General features: G+C 40.9%; 3 protein-coding genes and 4 non-coding genes across 7 annotated transcripts; all 7 read right to left on the bottom strand.

Moving 5' to 3' along the window:
- Positions 1 to 10,627: 10,627 nt before the first annotated feature.
- On the bottom strand, positions 10,628 to 13,849 carry rpl13a (ribosomal protein L13a). The gene is made up of 7 exons (XM_070979056.1): positions 13,751 to 13,849; positions 12,974 to 13,046; positions 12,601 to 12,666; positions 12,272 to 12,373; positions 11,618 to 11,703; positions 11,363 to 11,422; positions 10,628 to 10,940 (listed from the first exon to the last, which is right to left on the bottom strand). Exons 1-7 carry the CDS (start codon positions 13,838 to 13,840, stop codon positions 10,731 to 10,733), a joined length of 687 nt encoding a protein of 228 aa, XP_070835157.1. The 5' UTR covers positions 13,841 to 13,849; the 3' UTR covers positions 10,628 to 10,730.
- LOC139342832 (small nucleolar RNA SNORD50) lies at positions 11,171 to 11,246 on the bottom strand. Its single transcript, XR_011603069.1, has one exon. It is a non-coding gene; the product is annotated as a small nucleolar RNA SNORD50 (small nucleolar RNA).
- Positions 11,783 to 11,858, bottom strand: LOC139342831 (small nucleolar RNA SNORD50). Its single transcript, XR_011603068.1, has one exon. It is a non-coding gene; the product is annotated as a small nucleolar RNA SNORD50 (small nucleolar RNA).
- On the bottom strand, positions 12,459 to 12,539 carry LOC139342827 (small nucleolar RNA Z195/SNORD33/SNORD32 family). The gene has a single exon (XR_011603065.1). It is a non-coding gene; the product is annotated as a small nucleolar RNA Z195/SNORD33/SNORD32 family (small nucleolar RNA).
- On the bottom strand, positions 12,787 to 12,869 carry LOC139342826 (small nucleolar RNA Z195/SNORD33/SNORD32 family). Its single transcript, XR_011603064.1, has one exon. It is a non-coding gene; the product is annotated as a small nucleolar RNA Z195/SNORD33/SNORD32 family (small nucleolar RNA).
- A 961-nt stretch (positions 13,850 to 14,810) lies between the features above and the next one.
- atp5if1b (ATP synthase inhibitory factor subunit 1b) lies at positions 14,811 to 16,218 on the bottom strand. Its single transcript, XM_070979382.1, has 3 exons — positions 16,051 to 16,218; positions 15,322 to 15,434; positions 14,811 to 15,101 (listed from the first exon to the last, which is right to left on the bottom strand). Exons 1-3 carry the CDS (start codon positions 16,201 to 16,203, stop codon positions 14,960 to 14,962), a joined length of 408 nt encoding a protein of 135 aa, XP_070835483.1. The 5' UTR covers positions 16,204 to 16,218; the 3' UTR covers positions 14,811 to 14,959.
- Positions 16,219 to 17,012: 794 nt separating this feature from the next.
- Positions 17,013 to 22,566, bottom strand: zmpste24 (zinc metallopeptidase, STE24 homolog). Its single transcript, XM_070979939.1, has 9 exons — positions 22,160 to 22,566; positions 21,177 to 21,323; positions 20,880 to 21,083; positions 20,180 to 20,332; positions 19,867 to 20,008; positions 19,514 to 19,689; positions 18,801 to 18,905; positions 18,507 to 18,650; positions 17,013 to 18,413 (listed from the first exon to the last, which is right to left on the bottom strand). The coding sequence occupies exons 1-9, from the start codon at positions 22,265 to 22,267 to the stop codon at positions 18,189 to 18,191; spliced, it is 1,404 nt and encodes a 467-aa protein (XP_070836040.1). The 5' UTR covers positions 22,268 to 22,566; the 3' UTR covers positions 17,013 to 18,188.
- Between the last annotated feature and the right edge of the window lie 962 nt (positions 22,567 to 23,528).

Below are 23,528 nucleotides of genomic sequence, written 5' to 3'. Positions count from 1 at the left end.
GGAAAGGTTTAAATATGTCTGGAGACGACTCCATACGCCGTGTTACAGGAGAGAAAATCAATACTGAATGTACAACTCAGTTCTGCTTATCATGATCAATTTACGAATCTGGGCGCACTCCCTCATCCTGCCTTATCTGTTCTTATGGATATCATATTCCTACTTGTTATAAATGAGGAAAAATGTACTGGAAAACACACTTTGAAACTATTTTTTCCAGCTTGCATATGTGGGAGTGCAGCATCTTACTCCGAGTACAACGATACGCCGCTGCTCTCGAACACACCGGCTTGAAAGCCTCATTAGAGATGTTCATCACTGTGTGGGTTTCTGCATGCAGACGTCTCTCTCTGCCTCTGTATGTGTCATCTGTGATTCCCTGACAAGCTTTGAACAGAAACAGAACAGAACAGAAATGAAACTCAGTTTGTCTGCAGCTTGAAAACGGTTAAACTCCTCTCATTAAAAAGTCCTGCTAAAGTTCTTGCTGTTTTATTTGTTTATTGATGAAATGTGCTTCTTCTACTCTGGTGCCAATCAGCATCTAATATAATTAAAATCCCACACTGGTTTTGAATACAGACACATTTTGGTGTTTTTTTTAAAAACCTTAAAGTGACAGTGAAACAGCAGTTATAGCATCTTTAGCTTCAGTCATGTCACATATTTCCAGGTGAAACCGAATAGAGAGATCATGACGTCACATCTGACCTAGAGTCTGTCTAGCTTAATGCAATCTCTCATTTAGCATTTCTGTCATCGATCTTTCTGAAGTAATTTTCAGATTTTTAGTTGTCATCTCTGCTTACTAAAAATGTCTACAGTACTCCATATGGTCCTTTTTATCCTGCTGTTATTACAAGCATGTCTGAGCCAACTGCGACTCCTCAACTTGGCCGTGACCTTTAGCTCTCCATGGTTTCAGGTTAATGGGATTCATTAAAGAGCACCAAAAACAGACATTGTCATTTCCAACTTGTCCCATAAAGACAATTGGTCAGGACCCCTTTTTAAGGCACTGGGTACCACTTTAGCATAATTTTTCAACTGCAGGGCTAAGTTAGCAATAATAATATCCAGTTAGCCACGCTTTCAAATTAAACAATGCTGAGAACAATAATATACACATGGACGCACTTTGGTCAGGTTTAGGCACCAGAACTGCTTGGTTAGATCATAGTTTGGCTAAAAACAAGTACGTTATTGACGTAGGTTACTTTCGTATTTAAGTCACATATATGTTATGTTGCTTCACATGCAAAGAAATCAACATTTACCTTCACGTGAATCACAAACCCCGGTCTCCTTCGTGAAAGGTCTGTACTTGATCCATCGAATCAGCCCACCTTCCTCCAAATGCAGACTTGTCTTGCTCTTTATACTACATCATTTGACTCATTGGGAGTCTATGGAAGTCTATCAGATCAAAGGCGTATCCAGTGCCTGTGCAGGGTTAGCTTTCAAGATGAGTTATCAAAAAGTGTGATAGGAAGAGAAAAGAGGGATTTAAAGGCAAAAATAGTCAAAAAGGATTTGGGCACATATTTAGCATGTGGCAAGAGATAAAGGAACGATTAACACAGGGACACAGGATTAACTTAGAAAATTTGCTTTTCATTAAATAGTTGGAGGGATCCTTTTAGCAATTAGTCTTAGAGATATTTTCTTCATTTTCATTTTCTTACATTCAGGCTTCTGGCCCTCAATATATGCTATTCAAAATGTATAATATATAAGCCACCTACCATATATTCAACATCAACACCTGCGCACAGTGTTGCAAATAACTTCACAACAATCTGCTGCCAGAATCCTTCACACACTTGGGATGATATGCAGATTATATGCTTCAAATGGTGTTGAGCTTTTTAGGGACTGAGCGGCTTTCAGCTCCAGCTTTCAGAAGAAGACTCACTCTTAAAGCTCAGCATAAGGACGGTATAGAACGATGTCAACACAGAAACATCTGACGCCGCCGTCCCAACCAGCGGACACAGATTCGAGCTGCCTGAGCAGAAAACAGATGGCAGGAAGTTATGAGGAAGATCATTATATTTCCTGTGGCTTATCATGACCTCAGTGAAGAGGGCGTGTATAAAAAAAAAGCAAGCAAAGGGATCGTCTGCGCTCCAGCGGGCTCTCACAGTGGTGGACCAGCACTCTCAGGGGGATTCTTGCATTGACAGATTTCCTTCAAGCAATTCCATATATTGCTCATAGCATTTTATTCCCAAGTGTGTGCATGTATGTTGACTACTTGAGGAGTAGGAGGATATGAATTTGTTCTTGTGCATCCCACAAATACCCATATACAGCAGGTATCATCTGAAAATACTGTATGTTTACTTGTTTTTCTGCCTTTCTCAACTTGCCTGCGCTGACCAGTGGTGGGCTTTCAGCCAGTGAGGACATCAGTTTGAAATTTGTCCCTGATATGAGCAGCCTCACTCAATATCTGTCTCATTACAGGTAATTTCACACAAGCAAAACAGCCTCTTCAAAGCTGCAACAGCAGAAAAATAATTTACAATTTTACAGTTCACATTGCTGGGTTCAGATTGATTCATTAGAGATGGAGTTTGCTCTGGATGAGCTCCATCAGTTGGGGTGGTGTGTGTGTGTGTGTGTGTGTGTGTGTGTGTGTGTGTGTGTGTGTGTGTGTGTGTGTGTGTGTGTGTGTGTGTGTGTGTGTGTGTGTGTATGCGCGCACGCTCGGAGGTGGATAGCTGCATCTGAAGCCTTAATGGCTTACGTGCTGTGCTGCTGAGAGGGCTGCTGTGCAGTAGGACAGACACTAAGTACTTGTTCAAATGCCAGTTTTGAAGCCCCGTTCATGCTGATAGAGACTGAAAAAGGCAGCAGGAAAGGCTTCCAGATGCCTCCGGCAAAAGCATTAACTCCATGTGAAATGCATTTGTTTCACATAGCTCTGAAATAAATGCCTTCTCGTTTTAAGACCGACCATTTAAGGTCCTGTTTTACAGCATATACCAGGATATTTATTTGAGGGAACCCATTGAATCTATCAGTTCTGTTTGCTGTAATATCACATGCATTGCCTCTGTGATTGCGGTTATATACAGTACCCTGCAAATGCCCAACCAAGAATCAATGTGCAGCAATTGTTTATTGTTCCACAGAGACCAATACTGAAAATAGCTTCTGTCCGTCAACTCCGATAATCCTGCATAGTTGCTGCTCTTTACCCTCTTGTGCAAAGTCAGGTTGCGTAATCAGTGGAGCTGCAGAACAACTTGGAAGTTCAAGCAAAAAATCAATGGTGGCAAAAGATGAAGGAAGAATGCAACCTGTTTCTCCTGTGGCGCTTGTAATCATAGTGCTGAACTGACAAAGGCATTTCTTGGACTTATTCACATTAATGATCTGGTCTGGTCTCTTCTCACGTCCTCTTCACGCATGTACAATCCAAAAATCGAGCTGCACTGCTGAGAGTTTCATCTTTGTTCCTGCCTCGGCGTGTTACTTGACATGATACCACACTGGCTGAAACTTTGGGTCATTCAGGAGCTGTTTTTGTGTTTTTCCTTTGATTTATCTCCAGTTTCTTTGGCGCATATATTTATGTAATATTGCTTTGCATTTCTTTCTGCTGCAGTAATTTCTTTATAAACAGAGATGATTAATGCTGCCATTCAGGCTTATATACCATATAGGTGATATGTATTCGTTCCTGGGGTATAACCCATAACCCCCATTGACTATGAATATAAGGTTAAGCAATAAATCTATTCAGGAGCATGATGTGTACATTATGAATCGCTGCGACCCCAAAGGTCAAATCATTGGTTCACATTGCAAGAAGGAGAAAGACCTCATTATCATACCTCATTATGACTTCATAGATCCAATTCTAATGATCTTTATTCTAACTCTAATCAAATCCTGACATGTTCATACATTGCGTTATAAGACCTATTGGGATGTTTGAAATGCAAATTAGATGAAAAAAAAAATCAATTTCTAAAAAGCTGACATGTAGAAAATACCACCACTTAACAAAAGGCAGTTGAAAACATGAAGGAGTACAAAGCTAAAACCAATGAGGCAGTTACACAATTTCAGTATCAGAAAAGCACATCTCAGCTGCAAAATAGGTCTGACAGGCAACATTTTAACAGTATGCAGGAGGTACTATATGAGGCACCTGGACACCGTGGAATCAATGCCAGAGTTACAGCTGCAGTGCTCAAATAGCTGATAAATTGCCTGAAAATGGGATCATATTTAATGGTGCAGACGAAGAGTGGGTTCGAGTCAAAGCTCACTGATAAACACAATAACCTGTCAGCAAATAAAAAGCACAACAAACCTGAGAAATTACCAGTGAATTGAATCAATATCTCTCTGAGAGTCTCGGAGAGTCTAACTTCACAAAGTTATTGGAGTGAGGTAAACAGTCCCATAACTTAAAGTAAGCAACTTAAAACCTGGAGCCCTGCTCAGTGGAAAAAGGTAATATAGTGTAATAAGTTACATGTCCACATTTTCCACAGTCATTGCCTTCAAGCTGTTGGAGGAAGCAACATTACAGGAAAAAATATATGGCTTTTTTTCACACGCAGTTCAAACTTTCAGGCACCGCTAGTGATTTTCACTGTTCACGCATACATTCAGGAACATTTGCTCTTATTTTAAGGATTATTTCCTCCATTATTTCTGAACTCGTGTCTCTTGTTAAGCCTCCTTCTTCCTCTTTCTAACCACCTGTGAAAAGGCAGCCGTAAACAAGCCGCCGATTCGGACGATCAGCCGAGTCTTGTGATTGGTTGGCTCGCTCCACGTGAAAGCGTCTTTCGTCAGACAGCTTGTCCTTGAAATGCTACTCTTGGTCTTGAGGTGGGAAATTGGTGGTACAGATTTTGCTGAATGTTGATCCTTGCTTCCATTCACACTTGACCTCATGCAGGAAAAGTTACTGAACATTTCAGGAACAGCATGTGTGAAAGGGGTCTATGGGGCTGTTCTACAGGACAAGATGCACCCAGACTATTATGTAGACACTGTTTCTTTCTTAGACAGTCTGAGATTTGTGTGTCAGCTCTCTTAATGCTTTTGTTTCAGGAATTGTTTGGCACACCAAGAACAACCTGACAATGGGTGAGAGCAGGAGAGCTGCTTAAGTACTGCACTGATTTGTGATGATTGTCAGGTGTGTGCTCCGGAGATAGGGCAGGTGGGCGTGGCTGAGTGGTGAAGGGTGCTGGCTCAACAGGTGTGCAGACGAATGGCCTTTTTCAACAGTAAAGCATCCTTTTAAATAAGAGACACATTTAATATTTTAACATTAGCAGAATGTGGATCTGAAATTCTTTGTCAAACCCCCTTAACAACTCCTTTTCCTCTTTCACCTCCCCTTTAATACTTTCACAGTGGTTAAAATCAGCTTCCTCCACACTGCTCGGCCTCGCTGCTCATGCCCTCCACGCTGTTGTGATGTTGTGGTGATGTGTATGTGACAGACAGAGGTTAAAATCACACGGGGAGGCTGATGGTCTCCAGTTCTGAGGGACTGCTGCTGTCCCATGTCATTTTGTCTTTGATTTACTTGTTTCATTTAGCATTTTTAACACTGGCCGGACGCTCCAGGCCAATCAACGTGCCGGGCCGATGGGATTTCTCCAGTGCTCCCGATGGCCAGTCGCAGTCTGCTCTTCACCGCTTATGCGAACGTGTGTCTTGTGTGTGCGCTCGCCTCAGAGGTGCTTCATTACAATGAAGTCGATAAAGGTTTCTGTGATTGGTCATTCTCCCTTCCCGGACTTCAATTTCTGAATCCAATTTGTGACTCCCTGTGCCCAATAGCAATCTCTCACTGCCGCTGTCTCTCTTGTCTGAAATTTACAGCTGCTCTTCGCTGTAAATGGATGTAATGACTTCAGCATGACTGAATGAATCTAGTTGCACCATTGTCGTTCTAAATCATTTCAATTACGCTCAGAGGTCAGAGAATATAAACAAGGCACAGGCATGCCTCACTCCTGAGATCGCATGTTTAAAATGCATCACAGTGCTTCATCGTATAAAAAGGTTCTTTGAAAGGTGCTCATGTCCTGCCATCAGCGGCTTTGTGTGGGTTGAAAAATGTGTTCATGCATATTGCAGTGATAAGTGAGCTCCATCGACATTTTCATTTTTCTCTGTATATATAGAACAGTGAGTCAAACCAGACATATATGTTCCAAAGGCACAGCAGATTATAGAGCTCCACGAGTCTTATCATCTGCCTCTATGCTACATCACTTCTCCCTTTAATAATACTCAGGAAGTATTTGGGATCTGAGGACACAAACTGTTGAAGCTTTGAAAATTCCTTCCCATTCCTGCTTTATATACGACTTCAGTTTCTCAACAGTCCGAGGTTTCTGTTATCGTATTTATTGCTTCATAATGCGGCTCACATTTTCAGTGGGAGACAGCTCTGGATTGCGAGCAGGCCAGTCCAGTAGCTGCAGTCTTCTACTATGAAGCCGCACGGTTCTTGAAAAAGATGCCATCTGGAAGGCAGCATGTTGCTCCGAAATCTCTATTTGAAATGTGGACTCATCAGACCACAGCACACTTTTCCACTTTGCCTCTGTCCATCTCAGATGAGCTCGGGCCCAAAGACGTCGGTTGTTGTTCATACATGACCTTTGCTTTGCATGGTAGAGTCTTCACTTACATTTACAGATTTGTATCAACCTGCATCAGTAGTGTTAGATAATATCCTGCTTTAAATCAATCCAAATGTAAATTTGTAAGAAAGAAAAAGAGGAAAAACAGCTACAGGAGGCAGAGTATTTCTCTAAGGTGTCATGTGTGAAGAGTAAGTCAGTGAGACATCACAGCAAGGACAGACACTTCAAATATCCGTACATCTTGTTTTAGTCTGTTCGTTGATGCATTGAGATCGTATCAAGGCTAAAGATGAGGAAATGACAAAGGACTGTATTTCAGTGAGCCGTGTGTGGGAAGCAGCACGGGGCATTCACTGTCCATCAATAGCAAGAATTAGTTGTATAGATTTTCAGAACACATTTGTGAGGAAAAGAATAAAAGCGATTAATCTGAGTATAGCAGCCGGTCAATATGTGGATGAACAATATGATTTACGCATTTTTCTTCTCAGTCAGGTTCATGTTTTTCAAATCCTTTATTATACGTTTGACCAAACTCCATCTCTTTTTCTCCCTCGTTATCTTTTTCTTCTACTCTCTCAAAGCCAACCTTTGAGACGTTGAATGGATGTGCTCCCATTCAAGGGTGACATTGGCAGAGACTGGAAAAACTTTAACTGCTCAAAGAAGGAGTCAGCTCCTCTGCGATGCCTGCGCACAGAGCAAAATGAGGGATCAGGAATAAATTAGATATGTTATTCAGACTGTGCACCCTGACATGCTCCTCTTTGCTAATCTGATTTTAAAGCTATCTTTGGTTCAATAATGACTCAACGGCATAAGCTTGAGACAGAGTCAGTAGAAATGAGACATTACCGAAACATCAAATGAAAGCTTAAAAAACTAATCAGCTCATGCTGGGATGTAGGAAAGCCTTTTTGTCGTTGTCATTACTCACACGCTGTGTGTTCTGAATGCACTCTGTGGTAAAACATCCACCGCATCAGATGACGTAGTGGTATAACCCCTCAGGTGTGTCGCTCCCAACGACACCAGCCTGACAGAGGTAAGTGTGGACGCTAGAAAAAGAGATGAGGCTTTAAAAGGCAAACCGAAGTTTAAAATCAGCATTGTAAGGAAATCAGGATATATGCAGTATTATACCAATGACTCAGCAGGTGTTTAAATAACGTGGGCTAAAAGTCAGTTGGAATAAGTGCTAATGTTAGCAGGCTGGGCTAACTAGCGTTCACAGACATTACAATTAGTTTTTTACACAATATTGAATATTGTTAAGGGACAGATGTCGTAAAATCCACGCAGTTCATATACCCCTTCACAAAAAGTAGATAATTTAAAGATAATTTAAATTTCAGTTTGACTTTCAACTTTCAGCCCACACAGATGAGCGCCGCCATCCTGAAAGTCAAAGCAGGAGGAAGAGGAGGAGCAGGAGCCCATAATAGGCTGGGTCTGCAAGGGCAGTTTCAGACAATCATGGTCTTTTCAATCGGTCTCAGATGGTGTGATTAGAGAGCGATCCACTGCAGGCGGCATCATCCAAAAATCTCATTCTTAGAGCCGTCACAGTGATTTCTCCGTCTGTTTGCTGACGTCCCTCCTTAACGCAGGAGGACAGGCATCAGATTGGCCTGAGCCTGAGACTTGGTGGGCCTGCTAGTGTGTTTATAGTATATATAATACATTATTCTAAACAGTAAAAGCAGGAGAGAAGGCAAACATATAATGCATGCAACGTCTTGCCAGCTTTTGGTAATACAGGAAATCCCCCCGACACCATATGTCGTGTATAATATGTATAATTAGAAATGCCATATGACGCAAAGTCAATGCCTGCACATGCGCAACTAATCGTCTTAAGATACTGAAAGATGCTCAGAGGAAGTGGTAAGACAGATGTTTGGAGATGGATGTCTTTCAGCATTCGTCTCAGTATCAGAAGCCTCTTCATCAAACAGACAGGAGCTACGCGGCGCTTCTAAAGCTGTCATGTTCTGGTATAAAAACAATCTTCACCACACATGTTCTATTATGCTAAAATGACATTGAGGAAAGAGAGGAGACAACCTCAGAATACAGATTATCCGCTGAAAACGAAATCCGAGCTAACTGGGACAAATACTGAGAGAAGGGTTTGTGAGACTCAGCAAATATGAAGATTGAAAGTCCAGAGTCAAATGATTTCAAGAGGATTTTTTACACATTACAAAAGCAACCGATTAAGTTCTCTGAAGCATATTTTGCGTCGTAGTTAAGCAGCACAAAGAGACTGTTGTATACTAAATTAGATCTACTGTAATATGCATGCTGAGACAGTTATATTGAAGCAGTACTTGTAAGACTTTGCCAGAAGTTGTGAAAGCAACAGGCCAACGCAGATGTGATGCTCATTCGCCTCCTCAGAGGCTTCGACAGTGACTCACTTTGTCAGTCGTCTCTCACCTGCTCCCTTTGACCCACCAAATGGCAAAAGTGGTACTCTTTTCTAGGCTGGGTTACAAAATGTAATAATAGCACCTGAAGAAAAGAGGGAAGAATAAAGTTTATAATAACCTCAGAGCTGTCCTATTTTAAGTGGCCTGAGGTCCAGAAAACTGGACAAAAGGGCATTGAAGTCCACTCATTCCTTCCAAGGAGTTTCACTGCAAAAGTACAGCTAAACTGCTGATTATGTTGAGCCGCCCAGGAGGAATCACCTGCACAGTAAGATTACGTCCTAAACAGAAGTTGCTGGGATCAAGTGTACTGCCTGGAGGGTAATCCTTTAAAAACATACTACTGTACATGCAGTAAAACACTTTGGTGGGTGAGAAGCTGTCAAAGTTCACTTCAGCAGGAGCGTGTTGTTTCATATTCCAGGAACTTCAACCTGAACCTTCAAAGACTAAAACAAGATTGAGACATGAATCTTTTTGGGCTGTCCAGACCAGAAGGCTTGTGAAGGACTGCATCATGTTTGATGTTACGTATGTAAAAAGTACACACATTTTTGACAAATCAGTAGAAAGGAGGGAAGCTGTCTTACTTTAGCTTGAACTCCTCAGTGCAGGAGAGCAGCAGTAACACCTGTATTACGTTCTCTAACTTGATTCTTTGGCAATCAAATACTAAAGGACTTGAGTTAATCGTCCATGTTTTAACCAGTATATTGAAGTGTAACGCTGCTCCCTGCTGGTTGAAATGTTCAACAGCAGCAGCAACAACACCCAGTTCACCTCTGCACCTGATTTAGCTAAAACTCCACAGTTCACCTGAAAATTAGGCAAATTGTTGAACGCCTGGTGTCACAATCCTAGAACTTGTCTTTCTTATTCTTTTTCATGTCTTGTCATGTGTGATAACTGAAATAAAATGAGTAATAGAGCTGCAGCCTTGTAAACACTATGAATTACATTCAACTCCCATGATCCTTTTGTCATGTTTCAGGACAGATGCAGCAGATGGTGAAAAAAATGGAAAACTGAAAGGCCCAGATGGGAAATATTACAGAAAGGGGATGAAAAAGAACATGTTCACTGCTGTCAGTATTTTCAGTCGTTACTCCTTTGAGACCTCTGATGAAATACCACTGAGATTTTTCACTTGACATTGGAAGTGCCCAATTTCTCTAACAGTGGCTGTTTGGATTTATTTCCACGAAAGACTACAGAATTCAGAATTGTCCTACGATGGAAGTGTTTTTCCAATTACTTGCAAGTTATAAAGGCAAAAGCAGTAACTTGGGTACTGCAGGGTGTACATACATTTAGTCAAATACCCACATCATGTCATATGTGGCTGTCAGAAATTTGTGCATATGAATTACACAATTACCTCAGTCAGATGCAAGTGTTGTAAATTTCTCAATGTAAGTCAATTATCCACAGCCACATTTTGAAAACTAGGCCTGCCACACATTAACTGCTTTATACTGTAGTTTATCTACTTACTGCAACTAATTCTCAGAATATTTATATTCAACCTACCTACTAGCACACATACCACTGAACGTTATTTCAAACTTTATTTTAGTGCCATCTTCAGTCAGGAATGAAAAAGTCAATACACTTTCTATAAACAGTTATTTATTTTTATTAGCCAGAGGTAACCAGCTCAGACAAGGACTCCATATTGTTTCAGAACGTCTGTGAATTTTGCAATCTTGGCCTCAACGTTCTTTTCTGCCTGCTTGGTCAGCTTGTTCACTGTCTTTTTCTTTTCGTAGCGGAGCTTGGCCTTCTCCTTTCTCTTCTCCTCCAGGGTGGCTGTGATGGCCTGGTACTTCCAGCCAACCTCATGAGCCAGACGCCCAAGAAGGGCGAACTGAGGGGGAAAGAAAACCAAAGTCAGTATGATCAACCATGTAACTAAGATGTTTATACCACCAGTGAAAATTAAAGTAAAATTCACAAGGGCGGACAAATTTCTTCAACATTTAGAATGTTTTTAGACATAATTTAAAAGTAAAAACTGCCTTTTGATATTGCACTCAGCACATTGACAAGTTTCTTATGTTTCAAGGTTCAACTTGAGGCACAACTTGTCCCTCACTCGACTCAGCAATCAGATCCGAAAAGTTTGTCTCATCAATAGATGATCAGTTTCGGGATAAAGAGCTCATCACTGTCAAGTAAGAACCGTTGTGGCAGGTAAAAGCACTCTGATTTCAATGTATCCAAGTTTGCCAATTTTTTAGCCTGGTAAGCTCACTGAAGTCAGCTCTTCACCAAATAATCGAGGCTCACCTTGCGAGTGGGCTTCAGACGCACAATCTTAAGAGCAGCTGGAACGACCATGCGCTTCCTCTGTGGAACAAAAGCCAAAATCAGATACAGAAGAACACAGCACATCTCAGCCTTGACAGGACAGCATGTCTCAGGGATGATTTGTTTTCAAAGTCATGACTCAAACAAGGTACGTAAGGAAGTTTGTGACATCACAGACAGCAGAGTTAAAGCCACATGTACGGGCCAAACAGAACATTCATTGACATTCATCACCTTGTCATAAGGTGGGGGAATACCGTCGAACACCTTCAGCCTCTCAAGGGCAGCCTGGCCTCTCTTGGTTTTGTGGGGCAGCATGCCTGGTGAGCAGAGAATACTTGTAAGTTTGATACATTTTAAATAGCAAACACTGCATCAGATGTTTATTTGTCCCTCCTGAACTCAGCAATCAGATCCGAAAAATTTGTCTCATCAATAGATGATCAGTTTCGGGATAAAGAGCTCATCACAGTCAAGCAAGGAACAACTTGTGCCGTGTCAAATGAGAGCACACACATATAAATTGTCAACTCCTGTGACAGTTTCCAGATTAATATTTAAATCCAACAATGAATCTTCGGTTAGATTCATAGTTTAAAGACCCACAACGACCAGACCAATGGGGCATCTCAGTCAAACCGAGCAAGGGATCAAACCACCGTTAGTGAAGAAATTTTAATGTCTTAAGTAAATCTGAATGTGTCTTCTTTAGTAATCTACACTTAAAGAACATATTACGCTGTAAATCCATTTCTATTAAAGTAAATGTGTCCATTATTCAAGTGATAGTTTCACTACATTCTCAAGTTAAGAATCTTCACCAGTATCAAGAGAATTTCATGTTCTGTTAAGAGAGTTTCCATATCTGGAGTAGTGTCTCATTCTCACCCCTGACGGTCCTCCAGAAGATCCTGCTGGGAGCCCTGAAGTGGTAGGGTCCACGAGAGGGGTTGGTGTTCATCCTCTTGCGCAGGAAAGCCAGGTACTTCACTGCAGAGAGCAACATGACAGACATCACTTGAGCTGAGTTAACAGACTTTGCATAGTGGTAACCATCACTTCAGTATGGAGTGCTGATGTCTCAGATGGTAGTGCATGTAAGGTCTTCTCATGGTCATTGAAACTCAAATACTAGTGATAAAACATCACTGACAACCAGCCTGCTGAAAAGTGGCACAACTAAACAGCCCATTTAATCAGACATATACGCTACTTACACTTGTTGCGGTAGAAGTTGCCAGAGATGTTGATGCCCTCACATCTCACCACCACCACCTTATGTCCTATGAAAAACAAAGAAGTTTAACTTTTGGGTATTTAACCTAAATATATATATATATATATATATATATATATATATATATATATATATATATATATATATATATATATATATATCATGTCCCGTCTCAGATGGTAGTGCATGTGAGTTTTCTCATGGTCGTTAAACTCGAATAAGGGTGAAGAATTTCTCATCATTGACAGACTGAGGAAAGGCAGCTGCATCTCATTTAATGCGCTGGTTAGTATATGAATATAATGTTTCCTTTCCCTAATATTCACATAATTCGCCTCTTATTTAAAACTTACCCAGCAAAACCTGTTTAGCCACAATGGCAGCAAGCCGGCCGAGTAGGTGGCCCCTGCCATCAAGCAGCAGAACCTGCAGGTTAGAGAGAAAATTTAATAATGCTATATTATCTTGCTGTATCATCCTATCATCCTGCATGGTTACGTTAGCCGATTCAGACGGGTGTCTCACAGAGTCAATACATGGCTGTTGACTCTTCACCAAGCCTATGGTCTATGATAGCGCCCCAGAAGAAGTTACAACTAGTTTTACATATCTACTGCTAATTAGAAACAAGTATCGGGCCTCTAACAAAAAAACAGCTAAATCCACGAAATGACCCATGAACCTCCACCGGCACATGGACGCTGCCAAGTTTCCGACTAAGACAGCGTTAGCTTAGCATCAACGTCAAACCACGCTGACACGTTAACTGTAAGTAGACTTATGTTTGAGCATAAACGTGTAACACTGTGACATAAAACAGTAGTGCTATCCAATACAGCACATTTGCGCGTCCGATTCCCACACTTACACATAATCATGATATTCGGTAAAGCTACCAAGCTAACAGCACTAACTCCTTGGGGAAGCTGCCATGATGAAGGCATGTCCACTCAGCTATAGCTAGCTGTCTCAAACATGCTTTGAAATCACGTCTTAACAGAAACGATAAGAAACAAAGATTACACCAACGCGTTCTATAGTTTTCGTCCACCGTCTTACTGTAAAACGCAATGCTTAACGTCCAGTAATAAGCAAAAATCAGCGATTATGCTTCTGCTGCAATTGCCCACCTTATTGAACCGGTCCGCCATGATGTGCGAAAAGAAAGATAGACGGGGTTGCTCGTGGTAAAAGGCAGGGGCAGGCGGAAGTGACGACATGTATATTTCTTACTCGTGGAAAGTGTTTACAAATGTACCATCGCCGCTGTTGTACGGAGGGAGAAGTTTAGGTAATTGTTGATGGACGTTATAGCATGTATTTTTTTTAAAGTGCCCTTCTCAATTGATGCTGTCTTCATTCCTAATTAAGACATTATGTTTTCGACTTTCTTCCTCCTCCTTCGTTCCTCCTCCTCCTTCCTCCATTCTGTTGTTAGATTTAAACCCGGACTTTAAGCGAGAGCAGTCTCCTTCTTGGTGACATTGCTGCATGGACCTCTGTACTTCAAGGCTGCATTACAAACCGGGGAAAGAGAGCAAGTAGCCCAGGGCCACATATTCATTTATGCCAGTCGGTTTGTGGTTATTTGATTACCTGGAAATGGCCATGTGCACCAGTAAAGTAGAACATTAACTGATATGATTAATAAGCACAATCACATGTTCACAAAATGCTTTTAAACTCAGGGTCATGTGTCAGTGTACATGGTGCATATTCCCACACATTTCCAGTGTCAGTGGTTCCAGTGTCTATTTTATTATTATTATTATTATTATTATTATTATTATTATTATTATTATTATTATTATTATTATTATTATGTCACTTTAATGGCCAAGTGCTTTCTCTGGTAATATTCCCCCATTTTTACATTTAAGATATAAGGGCCGCAAGTAATGATTATTAACTTTATAAGCTATTATGCCAGTTACTCTCACGATTAATCAACTATTTATAAAATATCAGGAAATTACAGCACTAAAAGATAGAGCTACCAATGCCATTTACATGCCAAATTTATTTACACATCACACAAGAAGATGATGTTACCATAGGATAAAAGATATAAAGGGGTTTTTCCACTTTGGCACTTGCTTGCAACATACAGCACACAGATCTACGACAAAGAAGGAGGAAGTGTTGAAAAGGTTGTACAACTTGTGCCACAGCATGCCATGGAAACAATGATCATTTTATAACCAGTTTTAATAACTTTCAAGCATTTACAGAACAATCACCCACACACTCATGACTGGCCCGCTGACACGGTGCATGCAGAAATCTGAGTAACGGTGTCTGGCTGGATCGGTGAGAAAACAGGGACTTTTTTTGGTTTTTCAGTCATCGTGCTTCAGCTTCCTGATCTTTCCCTTGTGGCGGTCGATCTCACGCTGCAGACGTTCAATCTCCTTTTTGTGGTGGTCAATTTCCTCCTGGTGATGCAGCTTCAGTGCAGCCAGCTGCTCCTGCTCTTTACGCCTTATGTGCAGATGGACAAATAAGGTGGGTGGCAACAGAGGGGCCGAAGGATAAACAGTGAGAGAAGCAAGGGAGGGAGCAGGGAATGGACAAAGAGACACAAAGAGAGAGGAATTAGGACACTATGAAAAGATCATAATAAGAAAATATGCTGGCTGCTGAGTTTTTAAATGACACTTTCAGCCCACATTTTGTTCCTGTAAAAGAAAGAAATGCATACTTGAAGTACATCTCCTCCTCGGCAGCCTGCTTCTTCCCCATGGCTCCACCTGCCTCTCTGATGGACCCTCCACCACCACCACCTTTTCCTGCACCTTTACCCAGCTCACCCAGCTGAGACAGGACAGGGAGCAGTCAAAAGAGACATGTTTAGTGTATTCATTCCAGTAAGAGCCTTGGTCGGGCTTTGACATTTGGAGACAGGTGTTTCAAGTTACACAATTTGAAAGTTAGTTTCTCTATCTGGTTTTGATTCGTCTGTGTGATATGAAGCTACAAAAATGACCCTATTCTGAAGGTCAAGAATAAGTTTATTTCACAAAACAGGGAGAGGGGCTTCTTTGTTTTCCAGGTGATGTAATAGAGATATTTGGAACGGACCAGAAACTGTTTGTGTGACAACAATGCAACCAAACCCTCAGAGGACAAACCATTTATTAAAACTGAGTGAAGCGGTTCAATAGGCAACTGCTGGAATTTTACTAAGACAAAACTTGATGTGATTGAAACGAATCCCTGCTCATTTATCCTCGACATTGTTGTAAATCTGTTGATCAGTGCCCCAAAACTCCTGTAAATTTCCTCTCACCTATATAGCCATGTCACCAACAGTTGTCTGACAGTTAGGCAACATTATCAGGCTGATTCATTTAAAACGGTTCACACAACAACAGTATGGCGTTCACAAAAAGCAGTGTGTTTACTGATGTGCTGTCGGGACGTATTTTACCTGGTCGGATGACATTCTCAGCTGTGAGGTGACAAAACTCCTGATGTTAGGCCTCAAAAACCTCGCCATGTTTGATTCTCGCACGTGAAAACAACACAGACAGTGACAGCCGAATTTGCCCTTGTCCTCAAATACGCCACAGGACGGCGCCATTATTAGCCGGACGGGGGTGACGACATCTGCATCACGTTGGTCTATTGAGAAATCGAGGTGAATAACAATTGATATATTGATATGTTATTACAGCACCGACACAAATTTAATTTTACGCAACAAATGATTGAATATAGCGTGAGGAACGAAATAACTCCTTTTTCATAATGGTATGGTCTCATAGACAGACGGCGTGACAGCGTTTCTGTCTACGTACCTGCTGACCACCGTGGACGTACAGTCACAGCTGGCAGCAGGTTGATGTCGGACATTTAATGATTTGATTGATTAATACCAAGGAGATTTTACCAGAAACATAGATGCAAATCTTCCGATTTCTTACAGGAATTCTAATTATTTAATTAAACTATTGAACCTTCCGTAAGACATTATTTGTTCCTGTAATTTATTATTTTGAATTTTCAAGTAGTTATGGAGAGAAAGACAAATCAGATATGAGAAACCTTTTTTTAAGTCTTACACATAGTTTGTAATAAAAGTTAAATATTAAAAAAGCTACAATGGAATCATAAAAGACAGTTGTAAAGTGCATAGTTGTAAATGAGGCCTTACGAAACCCTTACATGTACTTACACAAAAGGTATGTGATATCCATCAATAAATGTATCCCATATCAGTTATAGCTGAAAATAAATTATTACTTAAAGTTGTCACAGTAGCACTTAAAGGTCACCATTGTTTGCCATGCTTAAAACACAAACTTATTTTTTTCTTTACTTTTTTCTTATGTTTACAACATAATTACAATTACAACTATTTAAAAAAATAAAACCATAAAACGTAAAGAATGCTTTGACGGATTTTATTCAATTCTGCAAAGAAAGTATACAGTCCCCTCGTTGAACAAACCAAGCACTGGCTTATGTGGTGAAAGGAACCTCGCAGACTCCTTTCCCAAAGTCCCCTATACTTTGCTTGCCAGGCACCTCCGGGCTCACACCGGCCCAAAACCAAGAGAAGAAACTAAGAAACACAGTATCAACTGAAAATTTCAAACCACATTCAACATTTTTCACTATTCACATCATACACCATTACTCTATTCATCAAAGTTACATATATACAGGTATGGTTGGAACCTTGTTGGCAAGCAAGTGCTTTAGAAAAAGTAAAACAAGACCCCCAATGCATGTAAAAAATAAAAATTACAAGTTTAACCGAAATTGAAATGAAATTTTCTGCACTGCTCTGTTCATAATGTGTTCATCATGTGAACAAAAACAGAGATAATATGATGCCCTCATATTTTTTTTGCTGTGACAAAGCATTTACATAGTTCCTCTTGCAAAACTGACATTTTGAGTTGTTGACTATATAACATTTTTATTCTTGAGCTTGCCTGGGGAGAGATTTCTAAAGAAGCAACAGTTGCACTTGAGGGACAAATCAAATTCTGGCCTGTGTGTGTGCAAAGAGCACGGTCATGAGCACATATGAAATTGTCTGCCCACATGATGTCTTTTTTACTGTATTAAATAAAACTCAGTGTACGTCTGCAAGTAAAATTTCAAGTTTTGAAACAGTTCATTGTCTTTGTTATTTCTCCTTTTTAGAACAAAGTTCTGATCAAATTGTACAAAAAGAAAATAATTTCAAAAACTAAGCCTTCAGGTCGATCTGCACAATGTGACCTGTGCTCTGACAATAGCTTTTGCTCAACAAACATTGCCCAGAAGTGTTGCTCTCAGCAGGTGCGTGTTAGATGTCTCTATAGAAAGAGGGGAGACTTCAGTTCAGGCTTTTTTTAGGCTGGCTTGTGCTGATATGTTTTGGTTTTGTTTAAAACAACGTTTCAAAAGGGAACAAAATAGAAAGTATGGCAAGTAAAGAAATTACTAAAACAAGATAAAACAAGATGGGGGGGCGGACAGGTAGAAAACGAGCAGGGTGCATCACAGGGCCAGGAGCGGTCTGCGGAGGCACTTTGGAGGAGGCAGCGATCGCCGCCCCCCCTTCCAGCCCCGTCAGTCCTGCTTGACGTTGCCCAGCGCTCTGAGGCGCTCCAGGAGGGGAGGGTGGGAATAGTGCCACATGGAGAACAACCAGTCAGCCACAGGAAAGCCCAGGTTGTCCTTGTTGAGCTTGATGAGGGCAGAGTAAAGCTCAGAGGCTTTGCCCATGCTGCGTGCAAAGGCATCTGCCTGGAACTCAAACCTGCGACTCAGAACTGTCAGACAGAAGGACAGGAGCTGCAAAAACAAAAAATATATGTACATTTAAAAAAAAATCTGTTCAACAGCTCAAAAAACAACTGAAACAACATCTCTGGATCCCACACTCGCCTCATTGTACGGAGAGAAGATGAACTGGAAGATAATCATCAAGCCTATTAATGTGGGTTGGCTGTCATTGAAACCAAAAGCCACAAACAGCTCCTTTCGTCCAATCAGAACAGCAAACAGCGAGAAGCACAAGAAGGAATTCATCTGCAGAAAGAACAAAGTCAGTCCGTGTTATGTGCATATCAGCTTACATCTGAATGCCTGCATTTGATCACGTGGAATCAGACTTTAGTGCAGACTTTGAAAGGAAACTCTGAGAGGAAAGTAAATCTTAAAATAAAGACAATTCCTCACCTGACTGATGACGATGTTCTTGACGGTGTGGCCAAGCTTCCAGTGGCCGAGCTCGTGACCCAGGACTGCAAGGATCTCTGGGTTGTTGCATCCTTGTTTCTTGTTCTGTTAAAGGATTTGTAACAATAACAGAGCAGAGAAACACTGTTGGATTACACAGAAAGACAAAAAATATAACTGCCAGGTCACAGGGATCCCTGCTCACTCACTACAACTCATTTTATTGAACACTGCTTGATGACCAAAAATGTCCTCCAACCTCTTGGCCTAGTTGTTCTGGACCTCAAGGTATAATTTCTAAATATGCATTTTATTTAATCCTATTCCATTTCCAGGTTCTAAAACTTTAAATTAATTCAAATTCTAGGATTTTTCAATTAGTTTAAAGGCACTGTTTAGAAAGTTCAACAAGCGAAATCGTGTTTAAGTTAAAAAAATATGGCCAGCAAGATTACAAAGGGTGTCACAGGTATCAGATTCTTAAGTTTAGTATGTTTTAACAGGCCAACAGATGGGTGCAGGTATAAAGTAAGAAGACAGTATTCAGTTCAGTGGTAGATTTAAAGATTTGTAACACGCGTCAGAAATGTGAACTTTCACACAGAAGAGCTTGACTCATTCTGACAAGAAGACATTAAAAGATGGGTGAATGAAAATGTGTTGATTAAGACCCCACAAACTCAAATGTCAGATAAACTTGACAGCTGTGCGACCTTGGGCTTGGCTTTTGACTCGCTGGATGTATCATCGCTCTCTGGCTGCTCGGGCTGTGGCTCTCCAGACTTGTTGAGAGGTGAGTAGTCTTCCAGCAGAGTGTCAAACAGCACAATGCGCTTGTTCTTGAAGAACCCATAGAAGTACGCGTTGCTGTGTGACGAACGCTTGGAACCTGGAAATATGGAAGACATTCAAGAAAACTAAAGACTAAATGTAGAAACGCTCAAAACATCTTAAAAAACATATAATATTCATGACATAATCCTGGAATGATGTCAAACAAAAACACGAAAGTTTGAGGATTAAAGAAGCATCTTTGAGCATCCTGGATTTAGGAGTATTACTTTACCTTCAACTACATAAACCTTAGTGAGGGGGAAGCTTATACTTTTGGCCATAGTCTCTATATCAGTCTTCAGCTCTCCTTCTGGCAAAGGAGTGAACTTGTCAAACAGGGGAGCAATGTAGTCAGCATAGATTGTTACCAGTACCTGAAAACACAGGGAGAGAGGAGGTGCATCACGATGAATTGTTAATACCAAACTGTGACCTTTGTATTACTTTTGAGTTACTCCCTAATGCCTAAACAAACTACACGGTTCTCAGTATATACAATAATGTCTTTTGTGCACTCATCGTTTAACAAGCTGAGCAGCACTAACCAGAGAAACAGCCAGGGTAAAGAGCCAGGCGTAGATGAAAAAGTAGTCCCCACCAATCTTGATGATGTACAGGAGTAGTGTGGTGACAGGCAGCAGGATACACTGGGTCACAACAAACTTCTTTACAGCATCCTTAAGGAAGAACCCTATTGTCTGAGAGGAAGACAAGGCATCACTATTTTAAAAATGACAATTGTGAATAGTAGAAAAAGGGACTGGTTGTGTGTGTGTGTGTGTGTGTGTGTGTGTGTGTGTGTGTGTGTGTGTGTGTGTGTGTGTGTGTGTGTGTGTGTGTGTGTGTGTAAAATCGAGCTAGAATTCTGATGTGGCTGTGAAAATTGTGTAGTTTACTTCTTCCCAGAGAAAGCTGCTGTGGTCAGTTGTAATAGATCTGGACAGTGACATGATTCAAATTGTTTATATCAGTTTCCATCTGTGTGCTTGTTATGTACTAAATTGTCATTGTTTTGCCAAAATACAGCTGAAAACACTACTTCCTTTGTAGGTTTGGAGGCAGTAATAGATGTGACAGTGTGGCACACGTTCCAACTCAAGTGGAAGCAAACTTGGTTGCAATTCATTCTAACCATCATGAAATCAAGCTGATCACAGCTGCTGTTCTTCCTGAGGAAGGAAACTACAAACATTTAACAGGCACATTTCAGGCCCGCAGAGGGTGCGTGCTGTTCGGTCAGTATACCTGCTGATTAAAGCCGTGCTTCTCCTCAATCACAAATGTGTTGTACAAACTCCAGGGAAGTCCAGTCAAGGCACTGAACAGGGTGGCGAGGGTCAGAAATACGAGTGACTGGGTGATCTCGTACTCTGAGCCAAATCCAAAGTGAGCTGTCACACAGCCAGCGACGCCCCACATGAATGGGATTCCGCCAAGGAGCAGGATGAGCTAAAAAGCATGAGCATAACATGAGCCTTCTGCATTTTACATGTCCAATTAAACATGTGGCATAAACATAAAGAGATTTGCTGGCAGTCTTACCGTTCCTTCAGTCTCAGAGTAGAGTCCTGACCAAAAGCTGAAGTTGCTTTTATCCAGCTGATACAGACGTGACTTCTCAAAGGTTTCAGAATCCATGATCTTCCCTAGTTCCTGTGGCACATGTGTTGTTGACCTGTATATCCTCCTCTGCAGAAGGCAAAGAGATTAGCACCAATGTTATATCCAAATTCATTTATATTGTAAGCCGTTGGTACAAATTTCAGACCTGTAACAGGGTTTGTTGAATTCAAACATCTAATGAAGCTTATCACACTCATTTGCACTTTTGATTCAGCCTGATTATGCTTTGCCACAATATCCTGTTACAAGGGGAAATACACCAAACTCAGCAGTCCACTGCAAACAAGCCATTTCATTGTGACTTTAGAAAACTCACTAGGGTACTTTTGACAAGACTCAGAGGAAATAGGGCTTTATATTTGTTTCTACATTAATAGGATTAGAAACATACATGTCTGCCAACATCTGCACACAGCGTCCCAGCAGTGGTGGGGTGAATAAGTGAGGGGGAGAATAACCTCCATGGCATTCACATATTTTTCAAGAATTTTGTAAAGAGGAAATGTTCAGTTTTCAGTTTCACCAAGTGAACAAGTTTTGCAATACATGACTGACCGTTTGTAACAACCTGAAAATGTGTGCATGTATGTTGTTTTACCACAGTAACGTTACACAGGAGTGCAGGATCATGGGTAAACATGGTAACTGTTACGCTGTCATACCAGAAGTTTTAAGGAAACAACAGTTTGCATATGTTGTGCACTGAAAGATAAAAACTTCTATTCACGTTGGACTTTAGCTTGCAAGAACTGTGCATCATTTCTTTTTAAATCACAGGTGTCCTGCTAGCTAACATTAGCTTCTTTAATGAATTAATTTGATTTCAGGTATTTACCACTCAAAACACACGTTTAGCTACTAGGCAGAAACTTTGGTCCAATACTGATACATGATTAACTTACCTGTCTGTAAGAAAGGTATGCCTCCCATAGATACACTGTCCACGAAAATCCCAAAACAGCATAAAATATCTGCTTCTCCACCGGGAGGTCAAAAATAGATTCAACCATATTGGCTCTGTTTTTGGTCTATGTTGTTGGAGGGACGACTAGCTAGCAGGCTAACGATAACGTTAACTGTTGCCTAGCCTGACTGGTAGTTTTAGGCTAGCGGTCACTTAGCTTCAGCTCTCCACACAAACTAACAGACAGCACTTTAAAGCTGAGCGGAGGGGAACTGTCCCCACGTTAAACCCACAGATACCGACTAAAAATGTTAACTCGGAAACCCTTACATCCACTTTCCATCCCTAAGTCAAGGCTTTAACGGCTACTATCATTCCATTCATGCGAGCTTGACGGCGAGGTGTGGCAGCAAATTCTTCCCCTACGGAAATGACTACGAGGTCTTTGGTTCCGCAGCTGATTTATCGTAGTTGTGAGGAACTTGCTTTGTTTAGTCAGATAACACATATTTGTAAATTAACCACACGCCTTGGCACGAACTATATCAGCAATTACCCAACTTTTTTTTTTTATTCAAATGTAGCCGAATTTTACTTGTTTGAAGATTTTATCCATCGCATAATGAGTCTGGAAAAATAAATTTATCAAGAGCAGTCTACTTTTATCTACTCGTAAAACACTGACTACATAGACTACACTGGCTACATAGAAATTAGGAAAAAGAAAAATCTAACAAGAGAAATTGTGCCACACCCAGTGTATTTATACAGAAAAACACCTGTCAATCACACACACAATGACCTTATGTGCAAAAGGTTATCCTGTCTATGGTCTTGATAGACATCTTAATATATAAATATGCAATACATCTCAGTGTCTACAAATTTGCATTTAATCATAAGGAAGACTGCAGATCATGTGAAATCAGCACTACAGCCACTACAGTCATGGATAGTTTTGTGGCCCCCAGGGAAAATATAAGCAGCTGGGCAGCTATTATTTCCCGGATCTTCCCACTCTGTGCAGTGTAGGCAGTATTCCTGTCCTGCAGTGCTGCGAGGCTGCAGGTTTTATGTGCGGTGCTTCAACACATTTGTTAGAAAATGCACCACAGTCATAATATCAGATGAAATAATGAAGATATTAAAACCCAGTGAGGGGGACTGACAACGACATCCCTGAGGGCCGATACCATGTCAGGCGATATTGTTCCTTTAGTTTATTCCCAAACACAATTATGATTCATTCATACACAACAAACTCATTTCTGCAGTTTATGGGGTCTAGACCCCTAGGTAGATGTCGGCTTTGCCTTGTTGGTAATCCAACCTCATCTGCAAAATGAACAAACCCTGAGAGTGAAAAG

The sequence above is a fragment of the Chaetodon trifascialis genome, chromosome 14 (assembly GCF_039877785.1).
Source record: "Chaetodon trifascialis isolate fChaTrf1 chromosome 14, fChaTrf1.hap1, whole genome shotgun sequence".
NCBI classification, from domain to species: domain Eukaryota; kingdom Metazoa; phylum Chordata; class Actinopteri; order Chaetodontiformes; family Chaetodontidae; genus Chaetodon; species Chaetodon trifascialis.
The sequence above is the reverse complement of the archived record's forward strand: the minus strand, read 5'-3'. Positions and strand labels throughout refer to the sequence as shown.